General features: G+C 48.4%; 1 protein-coding gene across 1 annotated transcript in view; it reads right to left on the bottom strand.

Annotated features, from left to right (window-relative positions):
- The window catches only part of ZXDC (ZXD family zinc finger C), a 33,602-nt gene that overhangs the window by 7,153 nt on the left and 7,580 nt on the right, over nucleotides 1–18,869 (bottom strand). Inside the window, exons 5-7 of the mRNA XM_056129300.1 lie at nucleotides 15,481–15,651; nucleotides 10,637–11,325; nucleotides 8,744–8,828 (exon numbers count right to left, since the gene is read on the bottom strand). Coding sequence (XP_055985275.1) covers nucleotides 8,744–8,828; nucleotides 10,637–11,325; nucleotides 15,481–15,651 — 945 coding nt within the window. The remainder of the gene's footprint in view (nucleotides 1–8,743; nucleotides 8,829–10,636; nucleotides 11,326–15,480; nucleotides 15,652–18,869) is intronic.

The raw sequence follows: 18,869 nt of genomic DNA, 5'->3' as shown, positions 1-18,869 counted from the left end.
CCAAACAAATAAAAATACACCTATCCATTTTTAAAACCTCTGCAGTCTATGTTCATAGGAAAATGTTTAATGTTGAAACAGGAGATGGGGTTCTCCAGGTAATGGGGTTTCGGGAAAAGGGAACAGGAAACCCACCCTTCATGTTTCCAAAGAGTAAATCAACCTTGTACAGCCACACTCCGAGGGCTCATCCTTTCAACAGCGAGCGTACCTGGACTGTCCCAGTTTTCTTGGAGGCAGCTCTCCAGACCACCCTAGGGCTGGGCTTAGTGGCCAGCACAGCAGCCTTCCTGCCCCACTATTTCTCCTTGTCCAGGCCTGCCTAGATCCCAGGACTAAGTTATTCCTCCAGAGGAACCTTAAACCCGCAGTGTTTTACGTTTTGGGGTCATTAACAGAGCTGAATAACACGACGGATGAGAATCTTGTCTTCCCTTCTAAGGACAGGGCTGCCTTGAAGAGAACAAAGGGAAAGAGCCCCTTTGTTGTGAGACCCAGTGTGTCTAGTTCTAATTAGTCAATTGCCTTGGGCTAAGCCTAAGAACCACATCATCGCTAAGTGGTCAGTATCTCTTCCTTTCTATTTGATCACCTTCCTCTAAAACGTCTATAAATAAGGGGCCAGAGCAATAGTTCAGTGGGTAGAGCGTTTGCCTTGCATGTAGACTACCCGGGTTCAATCTCTGGCATCCCATATGGTCCCTCAAGCACTCCCAGGAGTAATTCCTGAGTGCAGAGCCAGGAGTAACCCCTGAACAATGTTGGGTGTGACCCCAAAAAAGCAAAAATAAATAAAAATAAAACTTCTATAAATAGTGTTTAAATTTACAGGCAGAGAAAGAGCTCAATGGGTTGAGGACTTGCAAACTTTTGCAAGCTGGCTTCCCAAGCCCCACTGGGAGCACTGTGGGGTAAGACACAAAACAAACAAGGGTCTCATATTATTACATCTTTGGCCTGGCTGCCTTTCCCCAGACTGTACTGGAATCCGTCCCCAGCAAAAATGACTGTGTCACTAGAAGTCATTTTGGTTTCAGCTGACTGAGGTCTGTGATTTGTAAAGATCAGCGGTGAACTGTTTCAGGGCCTTGTTCGGCAAGGGAAGGGACACTATAGTTCTCTGATCCTCTAAGTGACCCAGAGCCCTGGCAGGTGGTCTGGGGACCTCAAGGCTCATCATCCAGAGCCCACATGCTAGGACCTCTGGGGTTCCACAGCCACGTCACTTGCTGAAAGGGAGACCGTTTTTCTGTTGAATTACAATGATAGGGTTATCTGGCCTCCAGGTCTGGGCCCACACCCACTAACTTGGTAGCCCTTCTTCAGGAGTTTCTCTGTGCCTCACATTCCTCATGCAGAAATCAGGGTCTCAGTACCCAGGCCGGTCTTGGTATCTGTATCTGGGTGGGTAACCCTGGACCAGGTGTGACCCAAAAAGCCAAAATTAAATAATTAAAATCCCAAACTTCCTGGAGCTTGCAGCTGCAACATCTCACACTCTGCAACACTGATGAATCAGTAGTAGCACCAGACTGGACGGGATGTAACGTTTAGAAGACAACCAATCTCGATGAACAAACATAAACACAAGACTTGACCTATAATAACATCTTAGGAATCGCTTATACGAAGATGTAATGGCTCTATGGTGAGATACATTTTTCACGCATTTTCTTCTAAGGAAACTTTTTTGATCATTCTGTTAGCAAATTATTGATAACAAGCAATATAAATTAAAGTATTGAGGACCTACTATGGGGGCAGGCTTAAGGGGTGGTTGGGAAAATTGGAGACAATGGTGGAGGGAAGGGGTAATGGTGGTGGGATTGGTGTTGGAATACTGGATGCTTGTAACAAATCATCATGAACAACTTTGTAAACTACAATCTTTATATGAAGCGTAAGGGGGAAATTTACATACGTAGGCCTAATCTATTCCATGTAAACTTCAATGAATTGCTTTAAGTGTTAGTGACAGGTGAGACATGATTATTACCATAATGAGATCCAAGTACAAAACAAAATTTAATGTAATCTTTAGATTCCATAGTTGATAAAGTATATATATAGGCATTTTTATATTGTATCTGATGGTTTTAATTTTCTTATTTACATAGGTCAAAATTATTTAGTAATCACTAATTGGCTCTTACTGATTTATTTTCTGATCATTTTATTTGCCAGTTCTTAAAAGTTTTGTTGGAATAGGCAATATAAAGTAAATTTGGTTTGTGCCAAAGGGAGTAAGTTGGGGTTGGGAGGGAAACTGGGAATACTGGTGGGAGGAAGGTCACACTGGTGGAATTAGAAGACTAAATGTTTGCTACAACTTAGTATGATGAACAAACTTTGTAAATCACAGTGTTCTTAATAAAAATCAATTAAAAAAACCCAAGTTCGATTCCTCCGCCCCCTCTCTGAGAGCCCTGCAAGCTACCGAGAGTATCTCGCCCACACGGCGAAGCCTGGCAAGCTGCCTGTGCCAAATACATTCGATATGCCAAACACAGTAACAAGTCTCACAATGGAGACATTACTGGGCCCGCTCGAGCAAATCCATGAACAAGGGGAGGACAGTGACAATAAAAAAATAAATAAAAGGAGGTGGAAGGAAGAATGATGGCTGGCACAGGTGGGAAGAACTTCCCCTTCCATGGAGAACAGGTTCTCCCTGAGTGACAGGCAAGGCTGGGCAGGCTGCGAGCACACACAGCCCTCCTCGGGCCCCTTTGGGCGCTCAGGACCATTCCAGCGTGTAGCGGGCAGAGGGCAGGGGACAGCAGGAAACCTTTCCCAGTCGCAGGCCTGCCAATGACCTCCAAGGGCTGGTGTCCTGCCTTTATCCTCATTTTGCACCAAAAATCTGTCCCATGAATGTACAAAAGCAGACGGTGTAATGAGCACAGAGAACGCGTGACTTCATCTCTCTCGGTCATTTCCAGAACAAACAGGGGCCCCTGACAATGGGCTGGAGGGCCAGGAGGGACCAGAACATGCACCGGACCTGCAGCCAAGGAGCCAGAGAAGGCTGCGCACCCCAGCAGGAGGGGGGCAGAAACCAGAGGAAGCGAGATGTGATAGAAGCAAAAGTTGACCGCCTGCGGTCAACAGATGTCGGTGGCCAAGATCCCTGTCATCTATTCTCCACTGGACACCATCACCGTCCTCTGGGAGAGGGCTGGCCCTGCCAGCTGTCCGGACCACAGCTCTAGCCCAGAATCCACGAATCTCAGGCCTGTAGGAGCAGCAACCAGATGCGACTGTGACCTGGACTGTAGAGGGTCTGAGGGAAGCGCCCATGCTGACGTCGACTGATCCCCTAACCCCCACGGTGGGGCTATGACACCTCTTCTTGGCTTCAGTCGCCATCTGCCCTGTGGTTCTCTGTGCCCCCGACAGCTCTTGCCAGCTCAGCAGAGAAAGCCACGACAGTCCCACGTTCTGTTGCCTCCGTTTAGCTGCTCCCGTGCACTGCGGCATCTCCCCTGGATCGTTTCCAACTCCTGGTGCTACAGCAAACGTGACTTTTCTCCCACTGGAATTCCAAGCCAGCTGCTCCCACCACAAGAAACACTCCCCGCGGCCTCGAAGGTTTCACTGCAACTGGGGAGAACTTACATGTTTCTTAAGTTCGAAGTATTCGTGTTGATTCTTTTGGGTTTCCTAATACACAGATCCTGCCGGCTGTTACACGCTTCCTCCCTGCACTCAGAGCTTCTCGCGTGTTCCAAGGGCGTCTCCACCACCTGGACAGCAGTGGTGAGTAAAGCAACTCTGCAGGCGTGGCACTTGCCTTTGCTAACAGCCACCAAACAAATGCAGATCTGCTGCCCAAATGGCCTTTTGGAGTTTGTATCTTTTAATTTTTTTAAATAGTTTCAACTTAGCATGTGCCTCTCCCAGACAACACGCAGTTGGAATTTTGCTTTTTACTCCATTTTGCCTCTTCAGAAGAAAGTCATATTTCTTTACATTTTCACTGTAGCACAAATAAGTTTTCCGTTCTGAAGTGGGTTATCTTTTCAAGCTCACATTTTGTGAATCACCACTGGGTCTCAATAATAAAAAGTTCTTTTTATGTCAGTAGCACAATTGCTCATTTACACTGAGGGGAGAACCTTAATTCTTAAGATAAACTTGCACAACTTTCTTTCTATATTCACTCAAAACCCAATAGGGAGCCTTGGATTTCGAGTCATGTGTCTTGTTTGGCAATCAGTAGACTCTGTATTTCAGAGCCCATGTGCACTCTGTACCTAGCTGTGACGCCAGCAATGAAGACCATGTCGCAATCACTTTGTTTTATGAATACTTCTCTTACCTCCAGCCTCTGTTACTGCACTTTTTTTTTGTTCTGGGCTATTATCGGGTGGTACGCTGGGCTTACTCCTGGCTCTGCACTCAAGGATCACTTCTGGTAGGCTCAGGAGACCATATGGGATGCCAGGGATCAAATCCTGGATGGCCATGAGACCATATGGGATGACATGTGCAAGGCAAGTGCCCTACCTACTGTACCATAGTTCTGGCAACTCTGTTCCTGCTCTTTATGCCTTAATTCCTTTAAACTCCTAAAATCCAGTAAGAAAAAAAAAACACATTGTCTGAGTTGGTGCCAAAAATAATTTAGCAGAGGGCCAAGGAGTTCCCGCAGCAGTACAGGTGTGAAACCCTAAGTACAGCCCTAGAGCTGTGTCCCCAGTCCCCAATAAGAAATTAGAAGCAGCATCTGATGAGATCTGAAGTAAAGTCCAGTTTAAAGAAAAGACTTTTAAACTAAAGTAAAGACTCAGTCTTCTCGGCGGATCCCACTTAAATGCCTGTAGTTGGCTGAAAAGTACCCATGTAGTAACTACAAGCTTTAAGAAATGCAGAAGGGGGCTGGAGCGATAGCACAGCGGCTAGGGCGTTTGCCTTGCACACAGCCAACCCTGGTTCGATTCCCAGCATCCCATATGGTCCCCTGAGCACCGCCAAGAGCAATTCCTGAGTGCATGAGACAGGAGTAACCCCTGAGCATCGCCGGGTGTGACCCAAAAAGAAAAAAAAAAAAGAAATGCAGAACACGCACACTGAATTACCGTTCCAAAACTTGAAATATTCTGAATCCAAAGTAGACGAATGTGTCTCGGATACAGACATCTGCACTGGAGCACAGTCCACTTAGGCATGAGAGTGGGGGGCACAATGTCGATGCTCCAGAGACAAGGCACAGCAAGATGGGTACTGGAGACTGAGTACCCAGCACACAGAACTCAGTCTCCAGTACCTGTCTACAATACAAGCACTGTGAAGAAGGGGCTGACTCCAGGGCTGGGGCAGGGGTACAAGATAAGCCTGGTGGTACCAGAACGTCGGGAGGTACCTCCCCTAGCCCCACAAAACACAGTATCGAGCATGTTGAAAGGGTACAAGGATCCAGCCAAAAGAGGTCCTCAGCCAAAGACAGAACAATCTCAACAACAAAAGAAATACAGGTAACATTTATTTACAACTCAGAGGATAAAACAAGTACTGCTGAGTTCATCCTAATATCAGTGACCGAATAAATAAATGGGAGAACGTCAGCTCTTCCTGAAGCAGCCTAGGAGGTAAGGCGCTTGCCCAATCCTGGGTCGAATCCCCTGCACTACACATGGTCCTGGGAATACCACCAGGGGTCGCTCCTGAGCACAGTCGGGAATGACCCCAGGGCACTTCTGGGTGTGGCCCAAGTCCTCTCCCCACAGCCCCAGCCCAAATTCTAATAACTGAACAAGAATGAGGAAAACTGAAAATCACCATCAGACCTCTTTAGTAATACCACTACCCTTAAGAGCCAACCAAGTTTAAGAAGCAATGCAGTATGTTGTTACCCAAAGAGGGGCTGAGCAGAGCCGGGGGAGCCCTACCCCATTTCAAGGGAGGGTTTTCAAGGACCCTGAGATGTCCTGTTTACCGGGGGGTCCCTGAGCCACGATGGAGTCTAAATATGTGACTTCTATCACAGTTTATAATACCAGGGGGAAGATAGCTTGATACTCTGTGAGAGGGTCCTTTCATTACAATGACCGATACCATGAGTACAGAGTCTTAATCACTGACTTGAAGAGCAATCTTGAAGACCCCTGAGTATGTAACTGTGTCAAAGTGAAAATGATTTTGGCAACGTCCTCCCACCCCCACAAGGGTTATGTACCTTCTCCAAGTATCTTCCTCAAAATTAATTTTTTAACTCTAAGGGAAAATGAGTTACTATTACTAACTTCGGTTCAACATGGCCAGCAACCCCGTGACCTCATGATCAAGATTTCCATCGCCTGCAATACACTGATTGCTAATGGCCCCCAATAGAGAAGGGCACCTCACTTCTGGTCCTAAAAACCCTGACCAATCACAAGCAAGCACCAGACCAAACCTAAGGCCAGTCCAGAGTAAGGGAAGGACAGCATTCCTGAGCAGCAGTAACAGGCTGGACAAGTGCCATGTGGGACCCTGGACCCAGCAAGGGACACAAGTCAGATCCAGACATTAGGTCCGCAGCGCAGCCCCTGGGCAGTAATCACATTTCAAAGCTGATCAGCATGCTCAGGTCAGGGATGGGGGGTGGAGGGACTGGGTGAAAAGTGCCTGGAAGGACACATGGACACAATGGCCAGAGCAATGTTGACTAGGGACAAACTTTCCCGCACATCTCAATCCTAACAAAATACAGTGTCTGGCGAGCACTGCTGGTCCCAAGGGATTGGAAAATGTTCCATGGGGCCATATTAACAGTTTCCTTTCTCTGGCCACTACTCATTTTTTTCCCTCCAAGCCCATGCAGGACAAGTGCTCGCCCACTGAGCCATCCCACCTCCAAGACCCCAGTTCTAGGGGATTTTCACGAAGAATATGGGAGTGGTATATAAAGGCCTTCGGGGTTACAAGGCTAATTTTCTAAAACTTACTCAGTAGGTTCCAGGTCTCTAATTCCTTTCAATCCCTGAAACATCTATTAAATAATCAAATCTATGAGTGCATGAAAACACGTTGACCACAATTAGAAGCTGCTAAGAAACCAGTTCATTACTTTGAAAACTAATCAAGAGAAACATTCTGACACTTATCCTGACCTTCCTGCTCTGCACCTCATGTTCCCACAAATCAAACTTTAATCAGATCAAGCCTCTAGAGTGAGCACTAGTTTAGAGGAAACAGAGTCAGACACCTGTTAAACTGCAGCACAGAAGTGCAATCTGGACAGAATAACCTAGATTCTTCAAAAATATGTAGGAGAAAGGAGTGAGCAACTTAGAGATGTAGAAGAGACAAAAAATAATGCATCAAAATACAGTAACATCTGACCCTTACACAGACGCTAATAAAAGTCATCAAAGAACTCAATGCATCTGAAACAATTGGAAATTTGAACAGGGACCAACAGTAAGGAAATGTTGCTAATTTTTAAGAAGTATTAGCAAACTGCAGTTGTTTTAAATACAAAATACAGATTTTTAAAAAAACTGACCCACCTCTAGTGCTGCTACTAGAAAGCAATGGTGGGTCTACAGCACATATGTGTACCTGAATGTCTGCAGTAGTCATTTTCCTTGACGCTTTACCTATCAAATCAAAGCATTGGATTTCTTTCATTTGCCTGCTGTGTGTTGCAGTTAGCATTGTACAAATTCCGACCACCAAATATACCCACTCTATCATCCTTGCCAGTTCCTGTTGGGCCCTGGTGAATGGGGGGAGTTAACCCTTTCTCAGTTACAATGAGCACTGACATGTACCACATCCACGACAGGGCACACTGGTTTTTAAGAAAACCAATCATAGAAAATAAGCCTGTTTTATTGTTATTATTATTATTATTATTTTTTTATAAAGAGAAAAGCTAAGGCATTACTGAGATGAGAGAGATATAAAGTTATATTGCTGGTCTCATGTACCAAGTTATCAGCAGCACGTTCATTATATTGAAAATAAACTTCAGGCAGATATAAAGGACAAAGATAACACATTAAAAGAATTCACTGTTGGCTTTCAAAAAGGATTCATTGCACGTGCCTTGGAACAGAGACCCCCCCCCCCCCCCATTCCATTTCAGGATGAACAGATGACCAAGTGCATGAGGTCTCACGCCAGGTCTTGTTTGTCCCAGTATGATTTTTCATTGCTGATACTTTCAATAAAATTTCAGGGGCTAGAGAGATTATACAGTGGGTAGGGCACTTGCCTTGCACGCAGCTGGTCTGGGTTCAATCCCTGGCACCCCATATGGTCTCCGGGGCCCTGTCAGGAAGTGATCCCTGAATACAGCATCAGGAGTAAGCCCTGGGCACAGCCGGGTGTGGCCCAAATACAAATAATAATAAAACAAAATCAAATTTCGGCAGAACTGTGAACTGGTAATCTGTCATGCCACATGCCAACCCTGTTAAAGGTCAGCTCTGGAGACAGCCCACCGAGGGATTCCTGTCCCAAAATCAAGTGCTCACCTCTATTTGGACCCACCCTCCTCACCCTTATGGGCCCACCTGGTAACACAATGGCTTTTGCAACCATTCACATTTACTCAGGAAACTGTGTCCACACTGATGCTGAGAGTTTTGCTAATCTGCTTTTAAACCCACATGAAATGAAGAAGAAAAAAAGCATGGTGTGCATGGAAAGTAAGAGAAAGCACAGGAACAGCCTCTGGTCCGGCTTCTCCTCCGTGAGCCCCCAGGAGCCCGCGAGCCCTCACTCCCCGGCACGGTAGCACACACAGCCTCACCTGTGTTGCTCCCAGGTCCTCTCTGCTTTTTTTTCTTGGCTAGTTGAATGGCTCGGGAATCAGTTCTTGCTGAGCCCCCACTGTCCTGAGACCAAAGAAAAGTGTGTCAGTCACTCGATCCAAACAGCAAGGGGAGGCTAGCAAAGGAACTACTGACTCGGATTAAGTCTGCTCCCGAACAGAGCAGGGTCCAGTCTCTCTGAGAGCTGCAGCAGAGGCTCACACAGAATCAAATGCTACATCCAGAGACGGTGCAAACTAAACAAAATTAAGAGGTGGAACAATATAGAGAACTTTATTAGCCGGAGAAGCAAGTTTTATTCCTCCAAAGTCTAAAACATATCAGGGTATTTTACACAGAAACTTGACAATGAACAACAGACATACTTCTCTGTGGTCTGAAACCAGGGGTGACCGGGACTGACTGCGTGCAGTGCCGCCCCCAGGATAGCTCTGGCCACACCACAACGGAGAGACCCGAGGGGCCCGCCTGTCTCCTGCTGCAGGGGCCTCGCTGGCAGCAGGCATGACTGAGACTGAGTTACTGTGCCTGCAACCAGCCACGTTACTGAGGGGGCTGATGGGCCTCCAGGAAGATTTACCCCCCTGTCAATCTGTGAAAGAGTTACAACACTGCTGACTACTTATCCCTAAAAAAAAAACAGCCCTCTCCAGTTTCTGGCATACCTGTAACCCACTCACCACACACCACCTGTGCTCAGAGAACTGAGACTGCCCAGAGTCACACAGCTAGCGAGGACAATGGGGGAAGGGGTGAGGATCAAGGCCATGCCGGCTCCACCTGCCTCCACCCCCAAAACTGGCTCTGGAGATGTAGGGGCCCTGCAACACCAGGGCCCTGCCACAGACTCCGCCTGTCCTCCCACTTGGCCGAGATGGGGCCATCTCTCTGCCTGGTTCCATCATCTGCCGGCTTAGGAACTGCTACGGTGGCCAAAACAAGGGGCGAAAGAAGGAAAGCTCAGTCACCAATAAGCGACAAGCAAGCACAGAGGCGGGCAACAGTCACTGGTGCCTCCTACAGACGGAAAGAAATCCAAGCTGGCTCGTGGCAGTGGGTTATCTAACATTCCGACAACCCGCCCTAATTCCGAAATTCCACTTTTTTTAAAAAAAATTGTAGTAAAATAGTATTTCGCATTGTAAACAAATTTACCATCAAATTCAATGTGTGCCACAAAGATAAAAACCTTTTTGATCATTCCCATCCGAAACTGACAAAGTCAAGACTCCCCCCAAATCTTTAAATTATTTTAAATTAAATTATATTAACTGCATTCCTGGCATAAATAGAATTAAAGTATATTAACTTTGAGCCTTCAAACTGGAGAAGTGCTTTTATAACCCTCCAGAAACCAAGGCTCACAAACTACTCCTCTTTTCTCATTCATTCTAGTTTAAAAAAAAATTTTTTTTTGCACAGTTTTAAAGTTCCCATTCAACCTTCAGAGATGGTTGATGTCACAACTCTTCCCCTTTTCATTAATAAATCCAAAGACCTGTCGTTACGTGAAACGCACAAAGGCAGAACATTTCAACATTATGAAACAACCCAATGTTCAAAAAGAAAAAGAAACACATTATCACAGAACTCAAAAGGACCTTCGAGATCATCTAACCAAACCCCCTCATTTTAGAAATAAATGAGAATTTAAGGCTTAGATAGGTTAAGTGATTTTGCTCAAGGTCAGAAAAACGAGTCCGTTCCAGACTCTGGATCGGAATTCAGATCTCCAGACTTGTAGTCCAGGGCTCCTTGCTTTAGCAAACCAGTTAAGAAATGTCTGCACACAAAGGAGTGATCCAGAGCTTCCTCCCAGTGGAGTGGTAGAGGAGTGGGCTAGTGGTGGCGACCGAGAGAGCACGTCATACCAAATAGAAGCAGCCGTCCCCTGCACTGAGCCCCGGCTCTCTCTGATGACTGGGCTTCTCTGCAGGGCTGGAGAACACAGTCCGGGCCAGGCCTCTGCTGTGCTCCTGCTGCCGGACCGCACCCGGGCCAGCAGCGGAGTCCGGGTCCACTTTGATGGGAGCCAGCAGCTCCGGGATGTTGGGGTTTCCCTGGGCGGCACTGACCGGGGCCGGGGTGCTGGTGTTCTCGGCTGCGTGGCTGCTGGACGGCAGGACCTGTGGGTCCTGACTCAAGTTCTTCACTGGCAGAGCGACCAGACAGCCTAAGGCCCCTGCGCTCATTGCCTGCACGTCGTCCAAACCAAAGCTGCTCTGCTGAAGAACGGTGGCTGCGGGCCCGAGCACCAGAGGGCTGTCCAGGCTGGGAGGAATGTCACTGTGGGCGACCAAGACCAGAGGTTCCATGGGCCCTAAGGAACTACCGTGAGCGGGGAGGGCCCCCCCAAGCGAGGAGCTCACAGAAGTCACGTCAATCGTCAGCATTCCGGAGTGGAGCGCCTCGTCCGGGGTCCCCGTGCTGGTGCTGCTCTCGCCGGGCGCCTCAGAGAAGAGCGCCGCCAGGTCGAGATTGTTGAGCTCGTTCTGGCCCGGGCTGCCCAGTTCACTGCTGGACGTAAGAGAACTTGGAGCTCCGAGCTGAGGGAATAGATCTGGAAAGGAATGAACACGCAGTCATTTTAGGGCAGGACGGTTCCTTTCCGCACGCTAACAGGTGACCCCTCGGGGCCCCATCTGCTGAAGGAGGCCCTGCACTGAAGGGAGGCGCCACCGGAACATGCATGGCCTCTGATGTGTCCCCTCAAATCCACAGGCTGACAGGCCTGCCTTCTGGCAGGTACCATGACTCCAGAGCCTGAACAACTTTTCCTCAAATTACATCAACTGGTAAACAGAAAAAAGGCAAGCCTTGAAGCCATGTCTTTGTGGCTTCGACCCATCTTCTTCCTGCTACGCCACAGATGCCAGCCCTGAGAAGACTATACAACACCAGGAACACAAATCTCATTCAGACACAGAAGACAAACTTTAGTCAGTCACACAGAACACAAACTTCAGTGGGTTACTCAGAAAACAAACCTCAGTCAGTCACACAAAACACAAACCTTAGTCACACAGAACATAAATCTGTCAGACACAGAACACAAACCTCCATGGGTCACTCAGAACACAAACCTCAGTCAGTCACTCAGAACATAAACCTCATTCGATCACACAAAACACAAACTTCAGTCAGACACAGAACACAAACCTCAATCAGTCACACAGAACACAAACTTCAGTCACACAGAAGAAGAATCTCAGTCAGACATAGAACACAAACCTCAGTGGGTCACTCAGAACACAAACCTTACTCAATCACACAAACCACAAACTTCAGTCACTTGAACACAAACCTCAGTTGGCTTCTAAGAACACAAAGCGCACTTGGTCATTCAGAACACAAACTTCAGTCATACACAAGCTCCACTCTGGCTCAAGGCTAGTGGTGGTGCCAACTTCTGCCAGTTTGGACCATGTCATACTCTATGCTGCACCCCACAACTGATGGCCACTCCCGCAGAGATCTGAGTCGCTGGAGGTAATCAGCAAGGAAAACCCTGGTACCAGGCCCAAGCACAGGGATCACAGACCAAGCTTCTGGGGGGTGCTGGAAACTGGGACGCGAAGTGCCTAGGCACTGAAGTGAACCCCTGGATGGGGCTTCTCCTGAGGGCCCCCCCTTCCCTCTGCTATGCTTGTTCCAAACTCTGACACGCCTTCTCCCCACTCCTATGATCATCTTGAGAATCCGAGTCATCTTTGTTCCTTTAGCACAAGGTGCGGGGCCTGGGTCATAAGTTCTAGGACTTGCTGATGATAAAAAATGCCAACAGAGCCTTCATTCTGTTGTAACTGCGGCACACCACACTCTTTAGTACTTGATTATTTGTGACCTGGGTAATTTAAATAATCTGAGTCCCAATGAAGAAATAGTGAATATTGTCATTTATAAAAGTGACATTTATAACATGACATTTATAGCGATAGCACAGCGGTAGGGCGTTTGCCTTGCAGGCAGCCGACATGGCCGACCCGAGTTCGATTCCTCCGCCCCTCTCGGAGAGCCCGGCAAGCTACCAAGAGTATCTCGCCCGCATAAGCTCCCCGTGACGTATTCGATATGCCAGACACAGTAACAACAAAGTCTCCAATGGAGATGTTACTGGGCCCGCTCGAGCAAATCGATGAACAACGGGAGGGCCTTTACCTTTACCTTTATAAAAATGACAATATTCAATAGCAAGCTTAATGACTATATTCAATACCAAGTTTACATATAAGAACATGCCTATCATCTCAAATTCTAGTATTCTTCAAGCACCAAGCAAACAGAAAATGGGAACACACACACACACACACAACGAGAATAAAACAGGCTTTAACATCCTTTCTGAAGCAATAGCTACCTGAACCTTCTAGAACATTCAGTGCATGGTCAGAGGGAAGTTTCTCTCAGTTCCTTCCCTGACAACTGTTAATTACTGCCAAGCTCATGCTTTCTAGCTGAGGAAACCCAGAGCACCTCTTGTGCTTCTAATGCAAACAGGTGTAAGAAATTTGTTCTACATTCCAAGATCTGGGCCTCGATGATATTATTCTATTGGCAAAGGTAACAAAAACAAAAATAAACATGGGAGTACATCAAACTTAAGAGTTTCTACATGGTACCAGAAACACAGGCTAAAACTAAAGGACAACCACTGAACTGGAGGAAATATTTGCACTCAACATAAGGTAAAGAGTTTCCTTAACCCAAATATATAAAGCACTCACAGATTCACAGCAAATCCAAAACCCTATCAAAAAAATATGGAAGGAAAATGAAAAGATACTTCTCTGAAAACACACAGATGGCCAACAGGCACAAGAAAAAATGCTCATCATCACTTACTACCAAGAAAATCCAAATCAAGATGGCAATGAGAGAAGATAGCATCTCAGCAGTGAAAAAGGCACATACACACCCCCCCCAAAAAATACACAAACAAACAAAAAACCTGGAAATAATCTGAGTTGGTGGGGATATGATGTGAGAAGAATTCATCCACTACTGTCTAGTTCAACCCTATGAAAAACAGTGTGAGGGCCAGAACCATAGTCCAGCAGCTAGGGCAACTGACTTGGACATAGCCATCCATGTTCTATGTAGATCGTCCCATACAGGTCCTCTGAGTCCACCAGGAGTGATCCCTGAGCACAGAGCCAGAAGTAAGCCTCATATAAAAACATTCACAGGAAAGAACAGAATTTTGCCATATGACCTGGAAAAGAACATTGCCATATGACCAGGCAATCCAATTTCTTGATAATACCCCCAAGACAAAAAACATCCAATTAAAAGAACCTGTACACACCACTATTCACTGCAGCACTTAGCACAATAGCTTGGATATGAAAAAAAACAGGTGTCCAGTAACAGAGGAGTGGATAATGAAGGTGTGCTATACACACAATGGAATACTCTGTAGCTGCAAGGAATGATGAAATCGTGCGATCCACTGCAATGTGGATGGAACTTGAGGATGTAAGATTAAGAGGAGTCAGGAGGAGGAGGACAAATACTGGCTGATCTCACTTAACTGTGGTAAATAGAATTTCAGGACAAAAGAATGCAAGGCATCAAATGAGAGAGACCTAAGTTACCCTGAACCCTAAGTTACAAAAATGAGAAGAGAGAGGAGGAAGGAAATTGGGGGAGGGAGGAGAGAAGGGGCGGAAGGGACATGTAAGGGGCAGAAGTCAGGGGCCTCGGGCATATCCGGTGGTGCAAGAAGTGAGGTAGGCATGTGTCTATATACACGGTAGCCAGAAGACGCAAACTCAAAAACGTGCCTGAAAAGAAGGCAGGCTTGGGGTGCTAGGGAGGCTGGGTTATTGGGGGAGGACATAAGCCCTTCGAAGCAAAGTGTCAGGGAGGACACGGCCTCTCAATGGCAGTGACTGACCACACAGGACAACCCGTCAGAACTGCTCAGAGTCCCCACCCAAGCTGACTGATGAGGCTGAGGCAGGTGGCAGTGGGCAGGACCCGGTCAGTAGTGCCACAGGCCACTCTACACTTGCCTGGGTCTTAGCAGGCATGCCCGACCAGAAGCAACAGCCCTCCTGCCCTGGGGAGCACAACAGGGTGAGGGCCCGAAAGAGAGGTCACCACTGGCTACCTCGACCCAGCCTCAATCTGCCCAAGATGGGCCCATGTGAGCTTAAGGTAGAATTCTGAGCTTCAGACCATGATGCAACCAGGTGACTGGGCCCTCCGGTACCCAGCACCCCCATTCTTTGGGGGCTATCCCTGGCTATGTCCAAGTCCCTCTCCAGGCCTCAGGTGCCACCCTGTCCTGGAGTCAGACTTGTTTGGGCATAAGGGCTCTCCTCACCAGTGGGAGGAAGGATGGGAGACAGAAGAAAGTGCTCAGAGAAGAGGCCTCCAGGATGAGAAGGGGGAGGAACATACTCCGAACTCAGGACAGAGATCACAAGCAGGATAGAGACTTAGGAGACATCCAGATTAGAAACATCCAGAAGACCAGAGGAAACCACTTCAAACTCCAGGGCAGGCTGGAGTCAGGTGAGTAAGAAGCATGAGAGAGCTGAAGAAAGGTCCTAGGTCCCAAGGCCTTGGCAGGCTTGGTCTATGAGCTCGCGAGAAGTGACTGATGAGATGTGCTTCACCTACAAACTAGACACCTCGAGCTAGGCGCTGAGGAGGCCGCCTGCCTGCCCACACCCCTGCAAGGCCCCAGGGGGCTGGGAGGTGAGCAGACCTGGGCGCTGGCTGTGCTGTCGGACCACGTGCGCCTTCATGCTGTGCTTGGAGGTGAAGAGTCTGTTACAGCTGGAGACAGGGCAGCGGCTCTTCGGGGCGCCCACGTCCTGCACGTGCTTCTTGGAGTGAATGTACAGACTGCTGCGGGCGGAGAACCTGGCACAGCACCCTGGAACAGAGGACAAGGGTCAATCCTGAGCAATGCGGCCATCTTCTTATCCCCTCCCCACTCTCTAGCAAAGCACCCCCAGGAGGCGTACCCTGAGTCTAACTTGGAGCCATGTGGCAAAGAACGAAAGTCAGAAGCAAACTCTTCAAAGGAGACCTTCTCAGCTGCCCTTAAGACTTGAGAGTATGAACGAACTACCAAGACCATTTCCTCCGCCCCAGCACAGGGCTGCTGGGAAGATACTAGCCAACTAATTCAGTGCTGAAACAACTCAGGAATCTAACCACTAAAAATTATACTAATTATCTTTGAAGCTATTCTTTAGAATAGCCTATATATATTTTGTTGTTGTTGTTTTTTAATTTTTATTAGGGAAACACCGTGAGATACAGTTGGAGACTTACAAATTTTGGTGCTTGGATTTCAATTATACAATGATCCAATACCTATCCCTCCACCAGTGCCCATTTTCCACCAGCACGGGTCCCAGTATCCCTCCCCACTCCATCCTCCCCCCCCCATCCCACCCTGCCTCTGTGGCAGGGTATTCCCTTTTGTTCTCTCTCTCCTTTTGGGTCCTGTGGTTTGCAAAAGAAACAGTGAGTGGAAATCATGTTTGGTTCATAGCCTACTTTCAGCATGCTTCTCCCATCCTGGGAAGATCCTCCCAACAGTCTTGATTTGGTGCTCCCTTCTCTATCTGAGCTGCCTTTCCCCCTAGCATGTGCGGCTGGCCTCCAAGCCATGGAGTGAACCTCCTGGTACTTATCTCAGCTATTCTTGGGTATTAGTCTCCTATTTTGTTACTTTATGTTCCGCAGATGAATGCAATCTTTCTATGTCTGTCCCTCTCTTTCTGACTCATTTCACTTAGCATGATACTTTCCATGTATTACAACTTGTATGTAAATTTCGTGACTTCATCTTTTCTATAGCACAGCAGGTAGGGCGTCTGCCTTGCACGCAGCCAACATGGCTGACCCGAGTTCGATTCCTCCGCCCCTCTCGGAGAGCCCGGCAAGCTACCGAGAGTATTCGATATGCCAGACACAGTAACAACAAAGTCTCCAATGGAGACGTTACTGGGCCCGCTCGAGCAAATCGACGATCAACGGGAGGGCCTTTACTTTACTTTACATCTTTTCTAACAGCTACATAGTACTCCACTGTGTAGATGTACCAAAGTTTCTTTAACCAGTCATCTGTTCTTGGGCACTCAGGTTTTATCCAGATTCTTAGAATAGCCTATATTTTAACCCCATACAACTTCGAGGTAAAAACTCAACACTCCTGGAGCTGGAGCAATAGCACAGCGGGTAGGGCATTTGCCTTGTACACAGCCAAACCAGGTTCGATTCTCAGCATCCCATATGGTCCCCTGAGCACTGCCAGGGGTAATTCCTGAGCGCAGAGCCAGGAGTAACCCTGTGCATCGCCGGGTGTGACCCAAAAAGAAAAAAAAATTTAAACTCAACAGCTCCCCAAAGTCTATTCCTCCAATTTCACAGCGAGGCAAGATGCCACAGAGCAAAGCAAATGACTCAAACTGCACAGGACTGGTGGGGCCTGGGGATGCCCAGCCCTGCCCACTGACCCAGCGCAGTCAGGAAGATACCCCAGGTCATCTCTGTGCAACTCCGAATCCACCTACCCCGGGGGCTCTCATCTGTACTATTGGGGCTGTGTTCCCTAAGGACACGGCCCTGAGACCTGGGAGGGGCAGGGAAAGAGCTATGAGCTGATAAAAAAAAAAAAGGTGGCCTAAGGGCAAGGAGCATCTGAACCTGAGAGAAGGCAGGGGCCACCAGCAGCCGAGCATCAGGGCCCAGGGCGCCGGGGAGCTAAGACGTGAGGGCCACAAAGAATAGCGGGGCTCAAGCTAGTGAGACTGACTCCACTTCAGCACAGCCCCGACAAGCCATGCAACCTGGCTAAGCCCTCCAGGATCTCCTGGACCTCCTCTCTGTAGTGCTACTGACCCCTGCCTTGCAGGGGCACCAGGATCCCATGAAATAGCACATCAGCATCCCTGCACAGAGTGTGTCCACATAGAAGGCACATCACAAGTGCAGGAGTCCAGGCCAGGGCGAAAGCCTGCGCCAGGCAGTCAGGTCAAGGCACACTGCCTCGGGGCTACACCAGGGAGAGGCCATCGGCTCTGATGGCCTCTCTCTCACATGAAGCTTCAGCTACACTTCCAGGCCAGGCTCAAGAGAGAACATCTGCGGCATGCCGCAGAGGGAACCCCAGCTTGCTCGCCAGAGATATGGGAGCAAGAGTGGGGCTCTCCTCCCTCCCAGGTCCCTGAGCCCCCTTTGCCAGCCACGGTCCTCGGTGCAGCTTCTGGAGGCAGAGCCAGAGCGGGAACGCTGAGTTCATCCAGTTTTCCCAGACCAGGTTCCGGCACAACTGGGCCATCCGCCACACTCTCGCCAGCAGGGAGTTTCCTTTTCTCCCCCAAAATTACTTGCTAATTCAAGAGGCAACAAAATTAATTTCATTTTAATAAAGTATGACTCAGCCAACAACCTACATGCGCCCCAAGGGGCAGAACAGCACCCGCAGAGCTGACACAGCAGCCCGCCTGTTAATGCATGCACTGTCCCGGGCCCCCACCCAGGGGCCCGACATGCTCTTTCTCTTGTTACTTTGGCAAAGGAAGGGGGGCAGGTGGTGGGGTGGGTGATGATTTAACTTTATATTATGGAACATGTTAATTACCTCCCAAAGCCAGAAAGTTAACAATCGACTCCAGAGTCCATCTCGCCAACGACCAAGTCTCAGCACATCTGATAAAGGCTCCTCCAAGCCCTCCACAGGCTCCTGTCTTCAGCTCCACTCCCCGGAGCAGAGCATGCTCGACCAGCACCCCCTCACCTCCCCACCCCCCCAGCAGGGCATCCCAGCAGTCTGGGCTGGCACAGGGTGGTGCAGCCCCAGCTCTCAGAGGGCCCTGCCTGCCTGCCTCCCAGCACCCCCCCTTACCCCTCTGCCTCCAGCCCCACCCGGAATCCTCTTCTAGCCTATAAGCAGAATTTGGCAGTCCCCACCTAAGATTTTGCTCTAGTCACTTTCCTTTTTTTGTTTTGATTTGGGGCCATGCCCCAGCTCTGCACTCAGGAATCACTCCTGATGGTGCTCTGAGGACCATATGGGATGCCCAGGATTGAATCTGGGCAAGGCAAGTGCCCTCCCAGCTGGAATAGCTCTCTGGCCCC

Source organism: Sorex fumeus, unplaced genomic scaffold (genome assembly GCF_029834395.1).
Source record: "Sorex fumeus unplaced genomic scaffold, SorFum_2.1 ptg000072l, whole genome shotgun sequence".
Taxonomy (NCBI): domain Eukaryota; kingdom Metazoa; phylum Chordata; class Mammalia; order Eulipotyphla; family Soricidae; genus Sorex; species Sorex fumeus.
Note: the sequence above shows the minus strand (reverse complement) of the source record. Positions and strands in the feature narration are given on the sequence as shown.